At 39.2% G+C, this 18953-nt stretch overlaps 1 protein-coding gene and 1 long non-coding RNA gene across 2 annotated transcripts in view; one reads left to right on the top strand and one right to left on the bottom strand.

The window, feature by feature from the left end:
• The window catches only part of LOC111267335 (protein FAM13B), a 57237-nt gene extending 48997 nt beyond the window's left edge, over nucleotides 1-8240 (bottom strand). The window contains exon 1 of the mRNA XM_022845537.2: nucleotides 7963-8240. Within this exon, the coding sequence (XP_022701272.1) occupies nucleotides 7963-8240 (278 nt within the window). The remainder of the gene's footprint in view (nucleotides 1-7962) is intronic.
• A 3158-nt stretch (nucleotides 8241-11398) lies between these two features.
• Nucleotides 11399-14002, top strand: LOC111267338 (uncharacterized). The gene is made up of 2 exons (XR_002684540.2): nucleotides 11399-11526; nucleotides 13742-14002. It is a non-coding gene; the product is annotated as an uncharacterized LOC111267338 (long non-coding RNA).
• Nucleotides 14003-18953: the final 4951 nt, after the last annotated feature.

Here is an 18953-nt window from a genome sequence, read left to right as displayed (position 1 = left end):
AGAAAAGAAAGGAGAACTTATACAACCCCTTATTGTTCATTTTACATTGTTGGATGGATTAATCGCTGTTTCTGTGTCAGTAAAGGGTTTTGAATCAAAATCAAATGAGAGCTGTACCTCGCTTTCCACTGGGGATACACGTAGTAATTACTTGTCATCAGTAGCCTTAACCGAATGCTTGTGCTGAAGAGATTTTCATCCGTTGCGAGGACATTTTGTTGAAGTCATATATTGGATGTACCAAAAAAACTGAATAACAACGCAAAAAGACTACTAAATGGTGGAAAGTAAAATCAAAAAAAAAAAAGCCGATTTTATATCACAAAAATCATTAAGGGTCACTAAATGTAAACGACTAAGTTTTGGAGAAATCAATTCAAGTTAGGCAGAATAACTATTATAATAATAAAACATCGAGTTTTTCTTATTTCTCCTACTTGAAGCTAATGCATCTTCTCGGCTGAAGCTTTGTTTCAGGTACTATTGTTCTTTATCGGGTACAAAGTTTTACGCTGATTTATAGGGAAGAACGGAATAAATCAGCGTCTCGTAATGATACAGTTAACATAGGAGAAAAATGTGCTTCAATAATATACTTACATAATGTGACGTGGTGTTAGATATTGTTCAACGGCAATCTATATAAGGTTTTTCCGATTTGATCTTCCTCTTAACTCATTAACTAATTATTAAGTCATTTAACTTCAACGATAAAGACTACTATTAATATTGCTATGAAATTCTGTTAGAACTCCAACAAAGACCAGATAAGAGCTATTATTTTCAAAAGACGTTTCGTTTTATCATTTATAGCAATACTTTTATCTTGAAAAGGTTCATACTTGATTGTGCTTAGAACTGATATGTCGTTATAATATAACTAATAAAGGTGCTTATTTATTATAAAAGATCTAATCTTTTGGGCCCAACAGTCCCTACCAATATAATGCAGTTTGGTTTAAGTGATTTTTCCTAATTCGCAAATTGTGTCCTATCCACGAAGGTTACCTTTCATAAGTTCTATTATGATAAACTTGATGATAATTAAGAGAAAAGCATTTATGTTAAGATACCATAATGTCGAGTGGGATGAAATTGTGTCGCTTTCCTACATTCATGAAACCATTATAGCGCAAAGGTAAAACCTATAGACTTTATTAATCACTTATTAGCATCAAATCGAAGGAGTAGCGAGCAATAAAGGTCACAAGTACTGTCCGAAAACTTATTATTATTATATACAAAATCCACTAGGTCTACGGTGCCTGTCGTTCCGTACCTCAAAAGCGGATCTACAGAAGCACTGTAGAAAACAAAATGTAACTGCCTTCCAGCTTTTTTCAACCAATCTAATCGTACAATTGGAAGAGGTGCTCTGAGTTTACAACTACTCTGTATATTTTAAATTATGAATTTAACCTTTACCAGTTTTAGAACTCCGCAAAAGTTGCAGGATGAATCCAATCGCTCTAAGTAACTTTTTTTCAGCGTAATTCCTCTTCAGTTAGATTTCTGCCTTCATCATTGCACATCTCCATTTGCATCTCTGTGATTTCATAGCCGCAAATAACTTCTAGTCGTATACACAGTAAGTGATCTGCTTGTTACGACTTCGGACCATGGTAGAGAAAATGCTTTAGACTCCACTTCCGAATAAACCTACATTATAGATTACAACTGCTAGCTTATAAATGAATTTCTGCCTTGAATAACCATACGTAGAGAGAAAGAAGAACGATCAGGAACAAACAAATCTGACAGTACCAGATATCTATTCAAGTAGCGCCAAGCTTCTTTTAGAAAACATTTGGCAAATCTAGCAAGAGTATATCCATGAGAGCCATGTCGAGCCCAGCTAACTCAAAATTACATGCATGTGCTGCTCGGCCCCGCTGTTAATCGAGGAAGAATACTTCCTTAGTTCATCCCGCAAGTTGTGGCTTGCGCCATATGGGTACCGCCACGCAAATGGAAAGGGAACAATAAGTGGGAAAGGGAGATCAAATACTCATTTCGGCTTGTCACGTGACGCCAACAGAATGATGATGTTGACGTTGGGATGCTCTTGGTCAACTTAGTGTCTCAGTATGTGTTAGCAGTATAATCTATATAAATGCTTAAACTGAGTCGCTGAAGTTTATGAATGGGCTACGAACGTATCGCAGGTCGGTATGTACCTCAGTGGAGAGAATTACCGCAGTGCGCTTAGCAAATGCTTTTGTGGCCAATATTTGTTCACATCAGATCAATGTACACTTCATTTATAGCAAAATCACATGAAAACGCTATAATATATCATATTATCGTAAAACGCTAATCGAACTATGATTATAGTAGAGTAACCACGAATCAATTTGCGAGGTCACTCAAAAAAAACCTTTGAAAAACATGTTTTCTTTCAGTTATTAACGTTTTCGACATCACATTCCAAAGAGGATCACCGTAACAGAGCTGAAGTCTATATTTGACTGTTATTTAGGATTCAATCTTTTAGGATATGCTTAGTAAGTGTAATTAGCATTTAGCTAAAAGATACATGCGTAACGATGAGCGCTCAAAATCGAAATAAGCAATCAGTATTCAATATATGGCAGGAGATCTATAAGATTTAATAGGCAACGAGGAGGAGGAGGAGTGAAAAGAAGGACGGTAAGTTAAAGGCAATTGGGATCGATACAAATGGATGAGGGTAAAATAACATTACGAACCGAATTGTATAACTTTAATTATTGGTATTATTACTTCTCGCCTGAATATGCCATTCCCGAAGATGAATTGTCAAGATATGAAGCCAGAATGTCGGGTACAGTAGAGAAACGCCACGAGTATGGCGAGGCGTTTATTATTACGTGGAAAAACAAAACGCGTAACTTGTCTAATGACCGATTATCAGCAAACGACCAGGTAAAACGACACTGTATTGACAATGCGTTGCTGTCCTACCACTTAATTTCAATGATGGTAAAGGAAATAAGGAATCAACTAACATTGAAAGAAAACAAGTGATGCAAATAAATAAATCCGAACAAAAATATGTTATTTGGAGGATGTTATTCTCTGTTCACAAATGTCAACTATTACGTGATCCGGAGTTGAAAAGACTAATGTTCCATAAGTCGTTACACTTTAAACAAGTTTAGCGAAGTTACAGTACTCATGTGGGCTGACGGCGCCTGTCGTTTCTTGGGCATGTTACTCACCAGGCAGAGATTTTGTTGGACCCAGAGATATTACAAAAAATTAGATGTGGGCTGTTCAACAAAAGACCGTTTATGTTTCAAAGACTGTTAGTTGGTAACGCAAATACAGTGCGAGGTCATGTAATGTAAATCCCATCGTTATTACTAACGCCTGGCAGATGGATGAGGGGAAAAACGGAACCTGCCATAGTGAGAGTCCAGAGCTTAGTTTTTTTTTAAGTGCGTGATAGCCAGCGGCTGAGAATAAAGAAAAAAGTGATGCATTCTCGGTCACGTCAAAATGTGAATCCTTACAAAACGCGGAAAAGCGCTTGCGTAGATGAAGAAGATATGTAAGAAGCACTCTTGCTTGGAAATGTAGTAATATTCAACATGGAATAGGGCAAGTTTGCAGATGGACGCTAGCATTGAAGGATCTAGCGGGAAAAAAAATGATCTCAGCTTGCAGATGACAAACGTTTAAATATGTATGCTTTAAGTATACGCAAGAATTCCCTTGATTCGACTGGTAGAGCAGTACATGTAACCCAATTTATTACTACATCCGCTAAAATAACCTCCGTGAGAACTACTCATCGACGATTTATGAGAGTCTAATTAAATAACATCAGCCGCTAATTGGACTCTTAGTAGATCAAGCGGTAGACCTTGTATAAACAGGAATAGACTTACACAAGTATGGAGTTAATTGTGAAGTTTGTACCGAAACTGACCTGAGCACATCGTCCAAATTTTCAGATACAAGATGCGGTCGTCACGGAAAAAACTGCGTAAACAAATTGACGATTGAAACAACAAGGACGGGCACTACTGGTACAACAAGAACTTCAGGGTCGTGACTTTGGGAGATCGACGGCAATGTGGTAGCGCTTGCTATAATGCGCGCATAGCAGTGCGATATAGCTGCAGAAAACAGTGAGCAGAATGACTTTGACTACTAACGCGATGATGAACGAACGTTGCGGAAAGGACTGATAGCGGGAAAAGTAGAATGAGTGTGTAATCACGAAGAAAGACTACTGCGCTGGGAGTGCGCCGTCATCATTATGCAGCAAGGGGTGGAAGGACTGGAAGGAAACCTTCTCCATTTCTGACCTGATCAATTTACGAAAGGATTTCAATGGATATGCAATCAACAAATTATAAACAATGATTGGAAGAACAAACATTGGCAACAAAAAGTAGAATACTACAGTGAAGTTTTCAAGGGAATGCTTAGTAAACAGGGAAGTACTTATATATGACAAATAGCGAGGGGGAGTCGTCGAACGATCGACGTGCGACGCCAACGTTAAGAAATTGGTTGATTGTTGTAGGTATTAGCCAGCTAACGCTAACGCTGTCGTGGTAGCAGATATAGTATATAAGCACAGAATTAAAACTGATTTAGATGAAATAATGAAGATATTGATCGTGAGCTCACACTAAAAGTTCGTAGTCTAAAATCAAGACGCTACATAAACCCTAAAAAAACAAATAGTTCTAGCGTCCAGTGAAATACACTCATTAGAAGCTACACACATAAGAGTACTCAACGAGCATTGTTCTACTTACGGACCAATAAGTGCTCTCTGTATTTGTCATGTTCCCTGTTCCTCCTCTCCTTGCCCGAACAATCCCCTCACTTGAGCTGTCCAGAGACATACTATACATCTGTCATATGAATAAGCAGTCGCCGTAACTCCCCAGCTGAAGCGCATGTCCCTATATCGCCTTTTTGACCTTGACCATGACACATAGCCCAACTCAGTTGATCCGAAAAAAGGACTCAAATGTGATCAAAGGAACCTAGACTTGGACGTACCAAAAGCAAAATTTAATTTTCTTTGAAAATGCTTCCTAATAATGCCTAGTTCTACTATGCCTTTCTAAACAGTTAAAGGTTTCCTTTTTCACCTTTTCCTGCAATAGGAGAACAGTATGTAACGTAGATTCACTAATGAAGTGATGTGGTAGGAATGATATTGGGTTAGAAAAGAAGAGATAGCTGCTGACAACAGCGAATTCGTTGCCCAAAAAACACGATGCTGCTTCGACTTTATATTTTGGTGCAGAAGCATTAGGGGACAGTTCGGACAAAACGATTTGAAGGCACATGTACAAGAGCATAGTTGAACGACATAGCTTAAATTTTTCTGAACTAATAGATAACACTGCTCGTTCACGCAATATATTTAAGAAATTATTCTAAAACATACATTCGTCTTTGTGGTTAGAAGTATTTTATAAAATGAAGTTTTATGGACAACATGTCTAATGCTCCTACACATAGTTCCAGAAATAATTCTCATTCGCTTTTATATCTTGCACCTTGAGACACATCAGTCGGTACGAGATTCTTTTGCAGCCCGTCTGAGGCAAGCGATCGTAATGAACTTTTAGGAGACTAAAGTAAGATTACTTTCACAAATTCATTTTTATGTAGACCTCGAAGGGTGAGAATTCGAAATTTGCCACCTTACCCTCACATTTATAAAATATTTCATACCAACGGAGTAGATTTGGTTATCATACACAAAAAGCCGGTACTTCACGTGAACGATTAGCAACAAGGAAAATCAAATTTATTCGAGTTTACTAAATTAAAAAAGCCAGTATCAAAGATAAAAACAGCACCCCGAACTTATCAAGGCCGCCAACCTTTTATATACTGTAACACATTCTTTGTGATAAAGAAACCTTTGCACTCTTCAAGCCTTGTTCTAGGCCTATTTTAATGATTTAACTAAACGGCACAATAACTAGTTGGACCTAGGTTAAAACCTAGACATTGTTCACACTGTTATCATATTCCAGTTATTATTTCATAGTTAAACACAGATAAAACCTTCACTATTACTGGATAGACCTGTCCATGCCTTATAAAATGTTTAATTTGAGCCAGTGCCTAGCTTCCACTTGACGTTCACGCAAAATTGGTAGGGTAGAAGCAAATGTTAATTCAGACTACTGTATTCGGTATACTAATGCTTTCTTCAATAACAGCAGGAGCAAAACAATACAACTCTTTTTAGTGGTTGTTATAACATAGGTATTCCACCCGAGACAAAGCTAAAGTGTATTTCTAGTGTACCCAATCGGTTTGAGCTCGGTAGTGGGTTAGCTTTTGATCTACAAGAAACTACGAAATACTTGCTGCATTGTGCGAAGCAGGTACCCGCCTGCTTCAGACCATGCACCTCTTAGCACACATACACCAAGGTGCTTATATGCCAACGCTTGTGTTTTCTATTTGAGGCTCGCTTTGGCCATTAATTTAGAGTTATGGTACTCCCCTAGAAAATTTGCATTACAAATACTTCAATTAATTTTTTTTAAAATTAAAAAGGTATATTAGTCTTAAATCGGGATAAACCTATACACCTCGCATCCTAGCACCCTTAACCACTCATCTAAAGTTCATCATGATTCATTGATTTCTGTCCTACAAAAAGAGCCGGCATATAAACACTAAAACCCATGAATATAAATATATATGGCTCAGTTTAATGTTTTAGGGTCTAGCCGTTCTCCATTGAGGTATTTCATTGTACAATTCAATCGGAATAGAGCTGAATGTAAAAAGTGTGAATGTCGCCATATACCAAAGCAGTCCGTGAAACAACTGGATCCGAATTTTTCGTGATAAATGATTGGCTTGTACCAATTTGAAACCTCGAGTAGTTCAACAGCTCTTTAAGGTAAAACCTATGATTAGGTCAATGCTTGTTAATTCCTCTTTTTTTTTTTGTTTTATGTTTCAAATCTGCGAATCGATCAAGCGCATAGTATTCACCTCAACAGAGAATGCAAAAAAACGCTACATCATCTAAGGTTCTAGCTCGGAACGCGCCATGTGTAACTACAATACGAAGCCGAAACAACTTGCTGAAATATAAGGGCCTGCAAATTGCTACCAAGATGAAATAAGTCCTCGTACACCCAAATGCATAAAAGTGTAGAATAGTACTAACTGATAAATTTGCACACTGTAATTGAGCAAAAAAAGTTGCATATATATGCTTCGATCCATTGTGTCCGATCGTTTATAGTAAATTTGATTTTGTTATAGAATATGCAATGAAAACTTTGTCCAAATCAAAGTACGATAGAACAATCAATAAGTGGGCGGCATTTTTTGGTTTACTTAATTCAAAAAAAAATGCACGGACTATAGTCTGCTCTGAACTTGACTTTACAAAAAAAATTGCGTGCAAGCATTTTCTTTCCTTTAAATTAACTTATTTCGCAAACTTGCTTCAATGAGATTGAGGCCTATACACTATGTAGACCAGACTATACCTTTAATAAGGCATTCGGTTAATAGAGTAGAACTTTCACCTACTAAATCCTATGGTAGGTTCTAGTGTTTCGATATGTACGTTTTTAGCCTAATAACGTATAGGATATTCCAACAGTGCGAAATATCATCAGGTTAGTTGCAAATTATGTATTCAGTATGTATTCCAAATACCAAGAAAAGCCCCTTAGCTTTTTCGCTACCTTTACTTCTTGAGACCTGTTTCAATTCTACATAGCTTTGAACCATTTTCGTATCGTTTCAGCCTTAAGGGGGTTGTCGGATGCCCGTCACATACTCACTGCTAAGTGTACAGGCACCTGCCGAATATCAATCAATCTATTGTCCCAAAAACAGATCTCTGCTACAGCTACAAAAAGTAAAATGAAGTTAACCTTTTAACTTAAAAACAATAAAGGTATAGTCATCATTTGTCTCATTAATACCCAGCTCTGAAGTGTTCAATGTCAAAAGATCACCTACCTGGATAAGACGAAGGGAACTGCCTGATTCTTTGCCATAAGAATATCAAGTGGGACGCCGAAGACTCGATGATCGTGCGCACCCGGGTGAGAAGATTTTCGTCGCGCTGCCAGTGGTGAACTCAATAATCGTCGAACGCGTTCCATGCGCGTTTCGCCTGGAGCCGAAGCACAAGTATCCTGCTGGGTTGCTGTAGTCCCGGCAGGACTCGGGCCGCCTTGGGTGTTCGTGGGAGTCCCGGTTACGATCCCGGAGCTCCCAAAACTACGCACTTTCATCACGGCGCGAGAAGCTACCCTTAATTGCTGATCTAGTGAACAAGCGCGTCGCTTCAATTACGTCTTACCTCTGCCGTATATGACTGCAGAATTTCAAGCTAGCCAATTGGCGAGAAAGATATTTACACGTTGACTGAAGTGGTAATGCATTATCACACTTTTCCGGTATATCTCTCGTGTTTTTATAGCGTTGCTTTTTCTTCTTCCAATTGCTTTCATACGATTAGCTTCATTACGCTCTTTATTTTTGCAAACGAGCACATAAGCCCAGTGAGTACGGGAAGGCGGAGCGATAAAAGAATAATAAAAAGGTTTTCGGTATTGATGATAGCCTAAAAGTGCCCGACGAGAAGAATTGCAGAGTTGAAGAAAATCCGCACAATCGAGCATTTATTGATGTCGACTAGACTTCAACACTTTCAGCATGTTCTATTACTACTAGGCAGAAGAAGGCAGCGGAATACGTCTACACACAGTAACGCATATAACCTCAAATGCACGCACGCTCGCAGACTGGTAGGCAAGTACCTACACGCGTCGATAATTTCCGCGCGTCCTTGCTATCGTTTGTTTTTTCTTACTTATTTATTTATTGATAGTGACTTTCAGACGATAGCAACAGCGATTAGTAATAGTTGTAGGTCTCCCTGGTACTTCGTTCTCTGTGTCTTCCCTCTTGTTGCTTCCCGCTAAACGTGAATTGGAGACGTAGTGTGGAAAAGCACCAATTCCAGGCTCACCCGCCATTGCAGCTGACCATGTCATTAATTGCGATAGTCATCTATCATTAATATTATATGGTGATATTGCACCTTTTTTTTTTTCAGATACAAAACGATCATTGAGAAGAGAATTACTGGAAGATGCACAATGTATTGCGTGTGACTGTGTAGGGGAAGGGGAGGGAAGAAAAGAAAATACAGCTGTAGCACTCACTGATCACTTGCACTCAAGCTACGGTAGCCCAAGATGAACAACAACCTAACACACGTTTTTGGGGAAGGCAGCGGTTTTACGGTCAACAGTTACATTTCGTTAGCCGATGTTGGTTCACACTCTACGGCTGTTTCAAGTAGCGACAAAAGAATAGGCGCAGTTTGGATAGCATCAATTGGATCCCCAGTTCGCTCGAGGGATCTACAACTCTGTCGTTACACTTCTGTTTATCCTCTTGTTAGTACACAGCCTTAGTGCCTGTCCTATTTTTGTCTTGCAAAAGTGTGCCACACTTAAACACCTCTTTTACCACTCACGAACACTTGTACTATTGACCCAGCACTGGGTCGCTTTTGCACGTGGCGCTTTCGGCACCCCTCAGTCCTTTGGGGATGGCTGGCCTGGAAATGACGCTCGTTAGGCAAGCGCTGTCATAAATTTACCAGAGCCACTAGTCTACAGATGGTTCGGTTGACGTTATCGTCACGGAATTCGTTGTCATGCCAATACCCAGAAGAATCTAAGCGAACCTTAATTCATCAATCAGTCATCAGCTAATTAACATGTACTTAATTTATCCACAAAAGAGCTATTATTTGACGCGATTACTAACATCTGCAATCGACAATAATTCTTCACAGTCCTACCACTTGCTTTTCGCACCGCCGGCAGTTATTAGCACAAAACTCACAATATTACTCCACATCGCCCAGCACTAATAAGCTATAAGGATCGGCAGTATCGGCCTGCCGCCTCGGCTGAAATCACTTTTTTTTCCTCTTGTTATTGTATTGTATTTTCAAAATATAAATATACATACATACATACATACATACATACACCGCCGTAGAGCTAAGACACTTGTGCTATGCTGTGACAGCTACCGAACCATCTGGGATGTTACTCCTAAGCGGGACGAAGAATAAGTGAACGGTGGAGACTAGACAAAGGATACGGCAGTTCGTGGTCAATGTTACCCTCCGTGCAGTTACTAGCTGGTCCGCTCTGCTTGGGCCTGACTGCTTCGACCACTCACACTGTTCTAATCGTTCTGTCTGCTGCTATGGTCGCTGTAGAATCGTGGCCCCGACAATCCCGATAGGTCGTCGTCAGCGCAGCTTCATGATGCCAACGATGGTGGCAATAGTGGCACCGGAGGAGCTCCGGAGAAGGAGCGCTGGTGCGCTTGTTGCTGTTTGTGGCAGTAGCTGAAACAGCAGTTCTGACGGTGCTATTCAGATGATGATGTCGTCGATGACGATGGCGGCAGCAGCGGCGTAAGGAAGATGGTGATCACGTTATCTGCTTCTGGCGCCCTCTCACTCCTGTCGCTGGTGCTGCCGCTGTTCCTGTCGTTACTCAGCCACTTATTCGTTAGCCAGTGCCGCTGTTTCGCCGTCTATTCGCTGGTTCTTTCGTTCGCGTTGTTTGCTGCTGCCTAACGCTCTTGCTGCTGTTAGCTTGAAGGTGGCGCGGGCGCAGCGCAATGCGCCTCAGCTCGACGCTTCGACGGCAACGTGGTTGTCGTCGTTGAAACAAGCAACAGCGCCGCTGGTTCTGTTAATAGTGCTGGCAGTGGCTGTGACGGCAAGCGGCTGCCGCAGCCTAGCTCACTTTTATAATCGAAGACAGCAAGCAACAACCACTGCTGGAGTCGTCTGTCTCTTCCTCTTTTCTCCCTGCCTTTCTTCTTCTACGTCTGTTTGCTCGCTTATTCGCACACTCCTTCGCCGCGTATCCTAGCGATTCACAAAAATGCAGCCTATGCTGCTACGGCTATTTCCGGTCCCAGTAGTTTTTTTACCGGTCAGTAGCAGTCGGTATTGTTGCGGACGCTGTCGCCGTTTTGCAAAACGATTCGTTTTCTTGTTGTTATCCTCGGTATCGTAGTCGCCCTTGTTGTTGCTTTTAGGGGAGGCGGCAACGACGGTTAGTGCATTGAAAGTTGTTACGATCTAGGACGCAGTAGAGCGAGCGCCAATGTGCGCCTACAGTGGCTCTGGCAGGAGCACTAGAGATCGCGTCTGAGTTGATAATATCTGCCGAAAGGGAAAGGGAAGCGACAACGAAAGGCCAAACAGAGACACGGACAATCACAGTTAGCATCAGTGGCAACAACGACAATAATACGCACACGTATACTATGAATTAACGACGTGCAAGAAGGAAACCTACGCGTACGAATATAACACCGCACTCTTCTACCCAGAAGGACCCGGTGTTAATGATTATAATGTTATAGTTGCGCGACCAACTCACCATTATCATCGGTCGGGCGCTTCGGCAAGATACCTGTGCGGAACACAAGTACGAATGAGAAAAGAAACAAGCAAAAAGGTATTTGTACAAGGTCTGTAATTCGATCGAATATACCAAGCGCAATTTGTCGTCATTTTACGAACCACATGATATGGCTTTAAAATGTAGAAACGAACGAAATAGATTTAAGGCGCTGACTAGCACTTGGAATCGCGCTTGATGTTACATCTACGGGCCTCGGCCAAAGCTTGGGCTCTTTCTGAAGTCAAAACGAGACAATCTGCCGGACTGTTTCACTGTTAAAATGTGCCAGCGACCTTAATAAAAGCACTATATTTTTTAGTCTAATATTATCCGTTTTGTTCGATTTCAAAATATCCCCCGTCCGTTATTCATCACAGCAGTACAATTTTTAAGGCCATTTAACACCTACAAAAAATATTCTCTATTTTGTGATGGTAAGTAAGTGTATTCGTGGAAACAAATTCATCTTCAGTATTTGCATCTACAGTAACGGGCAGTTGAAGGTCCGATGTATACGAGCAATTTAAAGCAGGGAACTTGTTATGACGTTTAATGTATGCGTGGCAGGCAACGCATTAAATATCGAATTGGAACCATAGAGCGGTTCTCTTACCTTGTGGAGGAAAGATGTCTTTTTTTTTTTCGAACCTTACGTAAAACAGTTGTATGTTTTAATTTTGCTCAGAATATGGATACGTAGGAGATCGTTTTCCTGCGATCGTGCACCTCTATGCCAGTGAATATTGGGCTCAAACTAGGGAGATCGAAAAAGCAGATCGGAGCGTGCAAAACAGAAAGTACACGAATATAATGGAACGCACATTGAAGTGGTGACATGTGGCCATTTTATTAGTTCGGGTATTCCAGTTCACCAGATCGCTTTAGCTATCAACTGTCGGTCTATTTATAGACTGTTACTATATATGGTCGGAGAACGCCATCGATAGACTCATTCGGACTATCCAAAGTGGGGTGAATGGTTATTCTATAATAATCGGATCGTACTATGATTTAATACGTTGAAGTACGCATAATACCAATCCGAAAAGTCTCTGTCTGTAAATGGTGAATCTCAAGCTTCATTTAGTCTACTCTGTATTTGTTCGTTCGCGTGTTGGCTTAGTAGGTCGTTAATCTTACGTATGCGTTGTGGTGTAGACTCGAATTCGAGCATAGACCAATTTCGTTTTATACTGGAATGTCTAACGGCGGTGTCGGACCAAAAACTCTAAACGATATGTGTCAATCTTACGCTAAGATATGCGACTTATGATGTGCTCTCCATATATCTCCTAGAATGGATGAGGGTAATGCACAGCTAAATCTTCTTTTCATTGCAATAGTTTGCGTATGCCTCGCTATTTTAGCACATGCGGTATAAAGACTTAATTGTCCATAGGTTTTTGGTCTACTATGTTAATATATACACTGTGCATATACTGTGCCGACGAAGAAATGTCCTTGGTGGATGATTTGGCCCGGCGTGTGACTACTATGTCTGGTCATCTCCGTCGCTGCGATTGCCGCAGCAGCCAGAGCAAGCAAACTCTTGGCGGCCGCTCGCCAGCCGATAAGCGCAGAGAATACAGAACATGTTTTTCCAGCAACGGCTAGTACCGCCGCTACTGCTATAAAAACCGCGATGCCAATTCCCTCGTGTAAATCTGTTTGCACTCTTCTTCCCATTTGCCCTCGCGGAACAGAGAGCATCCTGCCGCCCCCATTCTCGCACCGCCCTCATCACTATTCTTAGACGAGCAACTCTCATTTACATATAGGTAGTCATTTCTGACGTTGAAAAGGGAACCGATGTCAGTGCCTGCTCATCCTTACTTAGTGACAAAGAACAAACAGTAGCGGCGTTGCTACTACTGCCAGCCAAACATTTGGATGATTCGAGGCGCAAAAATAAATACCACCCATAAGAGTGAATGAACTTTAGGCGACGGAATATGAACTATAAACCACAAACCATTGCGAAGAACTTAAAAAAAAAGCAAGGACACGGAAAGCAATATTGGCGATGTCATTAAGCCGTAGTGATAAAACAACGATGACCCCTGATTTTCGATATCTCTTGACCCCAGATAACAAAAAGACCCTTTGAAGAAAATGACTGCTTTTTGGGCAATTGGATAGTTTATTAATCGAGTAGCAGCTATTCAGCCGCACGAATTATGGTGAGATATGATACAGGATTGACACAATAGGCAACACGCGCATACACATTTCCTCACCCATTTCTTCCCACCTGTACTACTAATCAGTGTTATCGTTTGCAGGCTCTGATAAGGCGATTCAAAAATGATTGAAGGCGCGGAATTTAGTATGGAAGAGACATCTTAGCCAGGATCTAAACGAACACTAGTCAGCTGCCGATAGTCAGCAGCCGAAAGAATGATATTCAGCTCATATTGTAAATTACTGCAATAATATAATTGCTGCTCAAAAGATCACATAACATGGTCAAAGTACAATATGTCATTCATACACTCAAATTACCTGACCAAGGTGTAAATAGATAATAAAGACGGTCCGCCATATAGCTGATATTGATTCTTGCTTTATTAACTTGTTGCACATTCTAAACAAGTTATGCAATGTACTTTAAGAGATATACTGATGATTCTTAATATACTGATTGTCCTGCGCAGACCTTTAACTTTGATTTCGATCATCACGCTAGTCTTGACAACGGTCTTTTTCATTTTGATGTTTACCACTCATCACGTTAATGCGTAAATATATTCCGTATATTTCCGTATAATATATATTGAATCCTTAGAGGAAAGGATATTTTCTTTCTATATAATCTACGTTTACCTAAATCCGGTAAGTTGACCTTAACGAGTGATTATAGGTATTTTGGGTACTGTAACTGCTTGTGTTATGTGCTCCTTTTAAAATTGACTCGGAACAGTCTGTACAATAAATCGTAGCTTTACAATAATTTATTCAGAAACTATAAGGTTGTATATTGCAAAACAGCCATCATTTTTCAGAACGCGAACATACTACGCTTGTTAAATCTATGCTTCTAGTACATATAAGTATTCTTTTTGTATAAGTTTTGGAGAAGGTGTCGGCATGAATACAACTGGAGTACTACATTGAAGGTATAACTTAACATCACGTTTACTTCATGGCACTACGTATTAAATTTTTTAACTGTGTGAATATTTCCAAACGCCGACAACGTGTAGCTGTTCACGCCGCAGCTTTGCGTCGTATTCTCTCTTTTCGAAGTAAAATATATTCTAACTTTTTTCAAACAAGGTGAACATGTTTGGAGTTAAGGAAGTGGAATGGAATGGGTATTTCTTAATCGAATTGTCTAATCGAGACATAGCTTATACAGTAACGTGCGAGCAACGTAGCGCACTACAGGCTATCCACCTGCGGTAAACATAACACTACCGAAAAACGGAGCGGAATAATATTTTACGTGATCGATATCCTTGTTTTACCTGTGGAAAACGGTTAGTGATACTGCGACTAATCTAGTTCTTATTGTTGTTTACAACCCTCGCATTTCGGAAACTTAAACCCATTCACGCAGGCGTACCTTTCATTTCACACAAATGGTCCTTCGAGGTGCGATACCTTATATCTTTTTAAGAAGTGCATTTAGAGGCGCACACTTTAGTTAATTTTTTTTTTTTTAGATTTTATCCATTTTCTTCTTGAAATTGAAATTATGAGATAATTTTCTAACTTTTTTATCTGGTGGCATGTGCTATTTTGCTATTAAGGCCCGTGCCTTTAGACATTTAGGACAAGCCACAGGTAATATGGTTGCTTTGAGAGGTCTTTCCCTTACACAAAAATATTCTGAAATTGTCAGGAGGTTGGCAGTACACCTGAAAAATACTATGCAGATAAGTTAATTTACAGTTTCACACGTTATGAATACTTCAGAATAAGTTCCGGTAACCGTGCCTTCGGGGGAGCAGTTGTAAAGCTTATCCTGCTGCCGGGTACGCGTAGGCTCAATGCGCAATACCAGTTGGCGGCTCGACTGCATGCGCACCTCCGTAGGAAGAGTTCCAGTTTCGCTGCTGTTAAGACGATGTGGATTGAGTTGCCACGATGCTTCTATGACGGAAACAATCGAAGACCTTAGTCTGCTACGCTAGTCTGTACTTCGAAGGAGATCACATTGTTGTAGACTGTCTGAGCACTCTGTATGCGTCAGGGAAATTCCGGCTTCTTCAGTGCGCTTTTCGTTTTTGTCCAAAGGAATCTATGGGTCAAAGAATCTATAAAGCAAGTAATGGCTGACGCCGACGGCCCATTCAACAGGCGTCAGCCTAAAGTGCAGTAGAATTACTGAGAGTCATTCAACATGATTTGAACTCTTGCGTTGCGCTTATGTAGTAATATTTACAAAAAGGAATAGGCCCCACCAATCATGTATTAAGGTTTGCTAAACGAGACATAGAATTTTAGCTTACTTAACCGTATTAGCTTTCCTGATTAAAATGAGAGCCTGGTCTTAAAACGACTGAGTAATTCAGTCAAAACAATTATTCTAGTGCTTTTTGGTATGCGCAAATACTGCAGAATTTCACCTTTATAGGCGTATACTATCAGTATTTACTATATCATTTGTACCTTCATGTCTCCCACAATGTTAATTCACCGTAATTCTTCTACGACTTAGTACAAGATAATTCGGCTGGCAATAATTTCTTCAATTGGCAAACTTGCTCTTATCAATTTCAAAAAATCCAATGGCGTCTTCGATTTTGACTAATCGGATCGACTATTCTAAATAGGTTCGCCTACAGATAGAGCCATTTTTTACTAAATACAAGCAAATACATTGAACATATAATTCATGCCATACCTACTACGTTCTTACGCAAACTTCGTATTTGAACAACTTTCGGTTTTTAGTTGGCAGGGTGTATTTAATGTTCATTACATAAATATACGATAGGAGAACAAAGCATACTCCTGTCATAGAATCCGCTAGTCGTTGGAGCTCCTTACATCCAACTGAGAACTGCCTCACCCATTGGTCGAAAGACATGTAGTGTAATCATGCTTAAAATCTACTTTATGGTATAAGTATGCTGACACGAGCTTACTTCTATTGAATCCATGAAAAAAGTATCAATATCTACGCACATTGAATACCTTAAATACCTAGCAAAAAAGTCATAATCTGATTGTAAGTGTTAAAATAAAAACTTCGGACCAAATGCCTGAGCAGCACGACACTTATTGACATTTTTAAATCCCATTGCTCGAGACAGCAATCGACACCTAATGGCTAGGTGTTCCTAACAGGGACCGAGTTATTCTTTTTTGCACGTGAACCACATTTAAAGAATTCTGGAGAATGTTGTGAAAGCGACTGATTTTGCAACGAAAAGTCAAGTTGATTCCCAAGCGCTAAAATTTGAGACGGTTGCGCTTAGTATCGACAGCATATGATTCGTAATTCTGCCGTAACCTGTGTATCAAAAACTATGTGTGGCATGGGATGTGTTCAGAAGAAAACAGAAGATTTGGTAATATCATCAAAATAACAACCGAGTAAGGCGCCAATGGCAGGTTTCTTTACAAAACGCATAAAATTCAAAGTCTAAAATTAGCTTTCACCTGTCTTTTCATGTACCAGATTTAATGTCCGGTGGAAGTGAAGAGCGCAAGAAAATTTGATCGTCCCGCAATCTTACTTAAAAACTTTCACTATGATCTTTTTATAATTATTAAGCGCAAAATATTTACGTATAGCATGACCTTAGCTACAATAGACAGAAGTTTGCTAAAATGCTTGTACTTGTAACACTGAAGACTTTAAAGTCCTCTAAAGAAGCTCGTACTTACACAGCTGATCAAGCTGGAGAAATTATGGCTTATCGCATATATATGTAATATATAATATATAATAGTATATGTAGCCTTTAGAATAATAATTATATCCAGCCCAAGTTACAAGACCGCATTATTGTCCTTTCAGTTATTAAAAACAAAAATATAAGTTCTGCTTCATTGTTATCTAAACTTTCCATTGAGTTAAACATTAATTCGATGTCTATATTCGATAGATGCATACAATTTATAGAACAACTGTAGAATACATGAAAAAAAGGACATTAGCTAACAAACCTAAAAGTCTTTAAAATTCCTGTAAAATATTTTAGCCATTCCCAGCAGCCCCTTAGCAAAACAAAATGTCAAAAACACCATCTTTAGATTTGCTAAATGAGTCGCCGTAAAAGAAGTGACGACGTAGTTCGAAGCGACCATATTAAGCGAACTGGTGGGTCCAACAGGATTCATAATAAGTTGAACATTTTATTGGGTAATTCAATGTATTTGTTTTACAAATAGGACATAAGTACTATACTACAGAGATCGCGTATCGACGAAAAAAGAATTAGGCGATGATCATACCATAATTGAGTTATATGAGCCTACCCAATGACAAGTTAGAGTAGCCCTTTTGATTGGAAAGCGACCGTCACTCAAACTTAAACCTTACCATATATATCAGACTACATATATTTTTGCTGAAACTGAAAAATATTCAAAACAAAACAGTGTAGAACTCGACGTAGGCCAGTTTTGTATGTCACCTTTCGGAGTAATTACCCCAATAATTTTCGTTGATACGGAATGGCTTCGAATTAATAACGAACACAAAACAGAGATTTTTTTAGCAAAAAATTTGCGAAGAAACGTTGCACTTATGATATGGTCTCTCAAATACAGGGAACTTCTAATTAGATCAGATTTGGTTACAGATAATGCTTTCTGACTTGAGATATTCCTTTTCCTAAATTTCCTTAGATTCAACGAAGACCAATTTAAAAGAAATATGTGACGAATACAGGTTACGATATGCTGCTCATTTCATATTTTGTATTAAGCAGCCAGTAAAAAGAGTGCAATATAATGAAAAATAAGAACGCAGTTAAAATTAACATATAATTACTAGATTGTTTTTTTCTGGCTGTTTTACTATTTTCTAGCTAATCTAGTATATACATGAAATACGGAAACCACTTCAGAAACCAATTTTATTAATAACAAATATGTTACTATTGCTAGGATAACATTTCCTTATATGTACTATGAAAATATGAAAATAAGCAGGTGTTATTGCGCATTATTCAAAAAACGATTTCTACTTTAATAGAATGCTCTTTAAAAAATAAAAACGAAAATGAACAGCATAGATATTTACTAAGCTGGTTAGCAACTTAGATGAATCCTTGAATAGTTAATCCTATTAAGGGTGGTCTATAGCGTTGGTTAGACAAATATCAAACTTACAATGCACATTTTTGTGCACATAGGTGTGTATCATTATGTCGTCCTTGTAGCGTCTCGCCTCTATCAGCCTTACCATCACTGTATATAGTTAGGCATATGAATTTGTGTAATAATTAGAATCTATAGTATAACATTATTTTATAGAAAATTAAGGAAACGATGTTTACGTTAAAATATGTTATCCTTAATATCAAAGTTTATTAT

This window comes from Varroa jacobsoni, unplaced genomic scaffold (genome assembly GCF_002532875.2).
Source record: "Varroa jacobsoni isolate VJ856 unplaced genomic scaffold, vjacob_1.0 scaffold_1170, whole genome shotgun sequence".
Classification (NCBI taxonomy): Eukaryota; Metazoa; Arthropoda; class Arachnida; order Mesostigmata; family Varroidae; genus Varroa; species Varroa jacobsoni.
The sequence above is the reverse complement of the archived record's forward strand: the minus strand, read 5'-3'. Positions and strand labels throughout refer to the sequence as shown.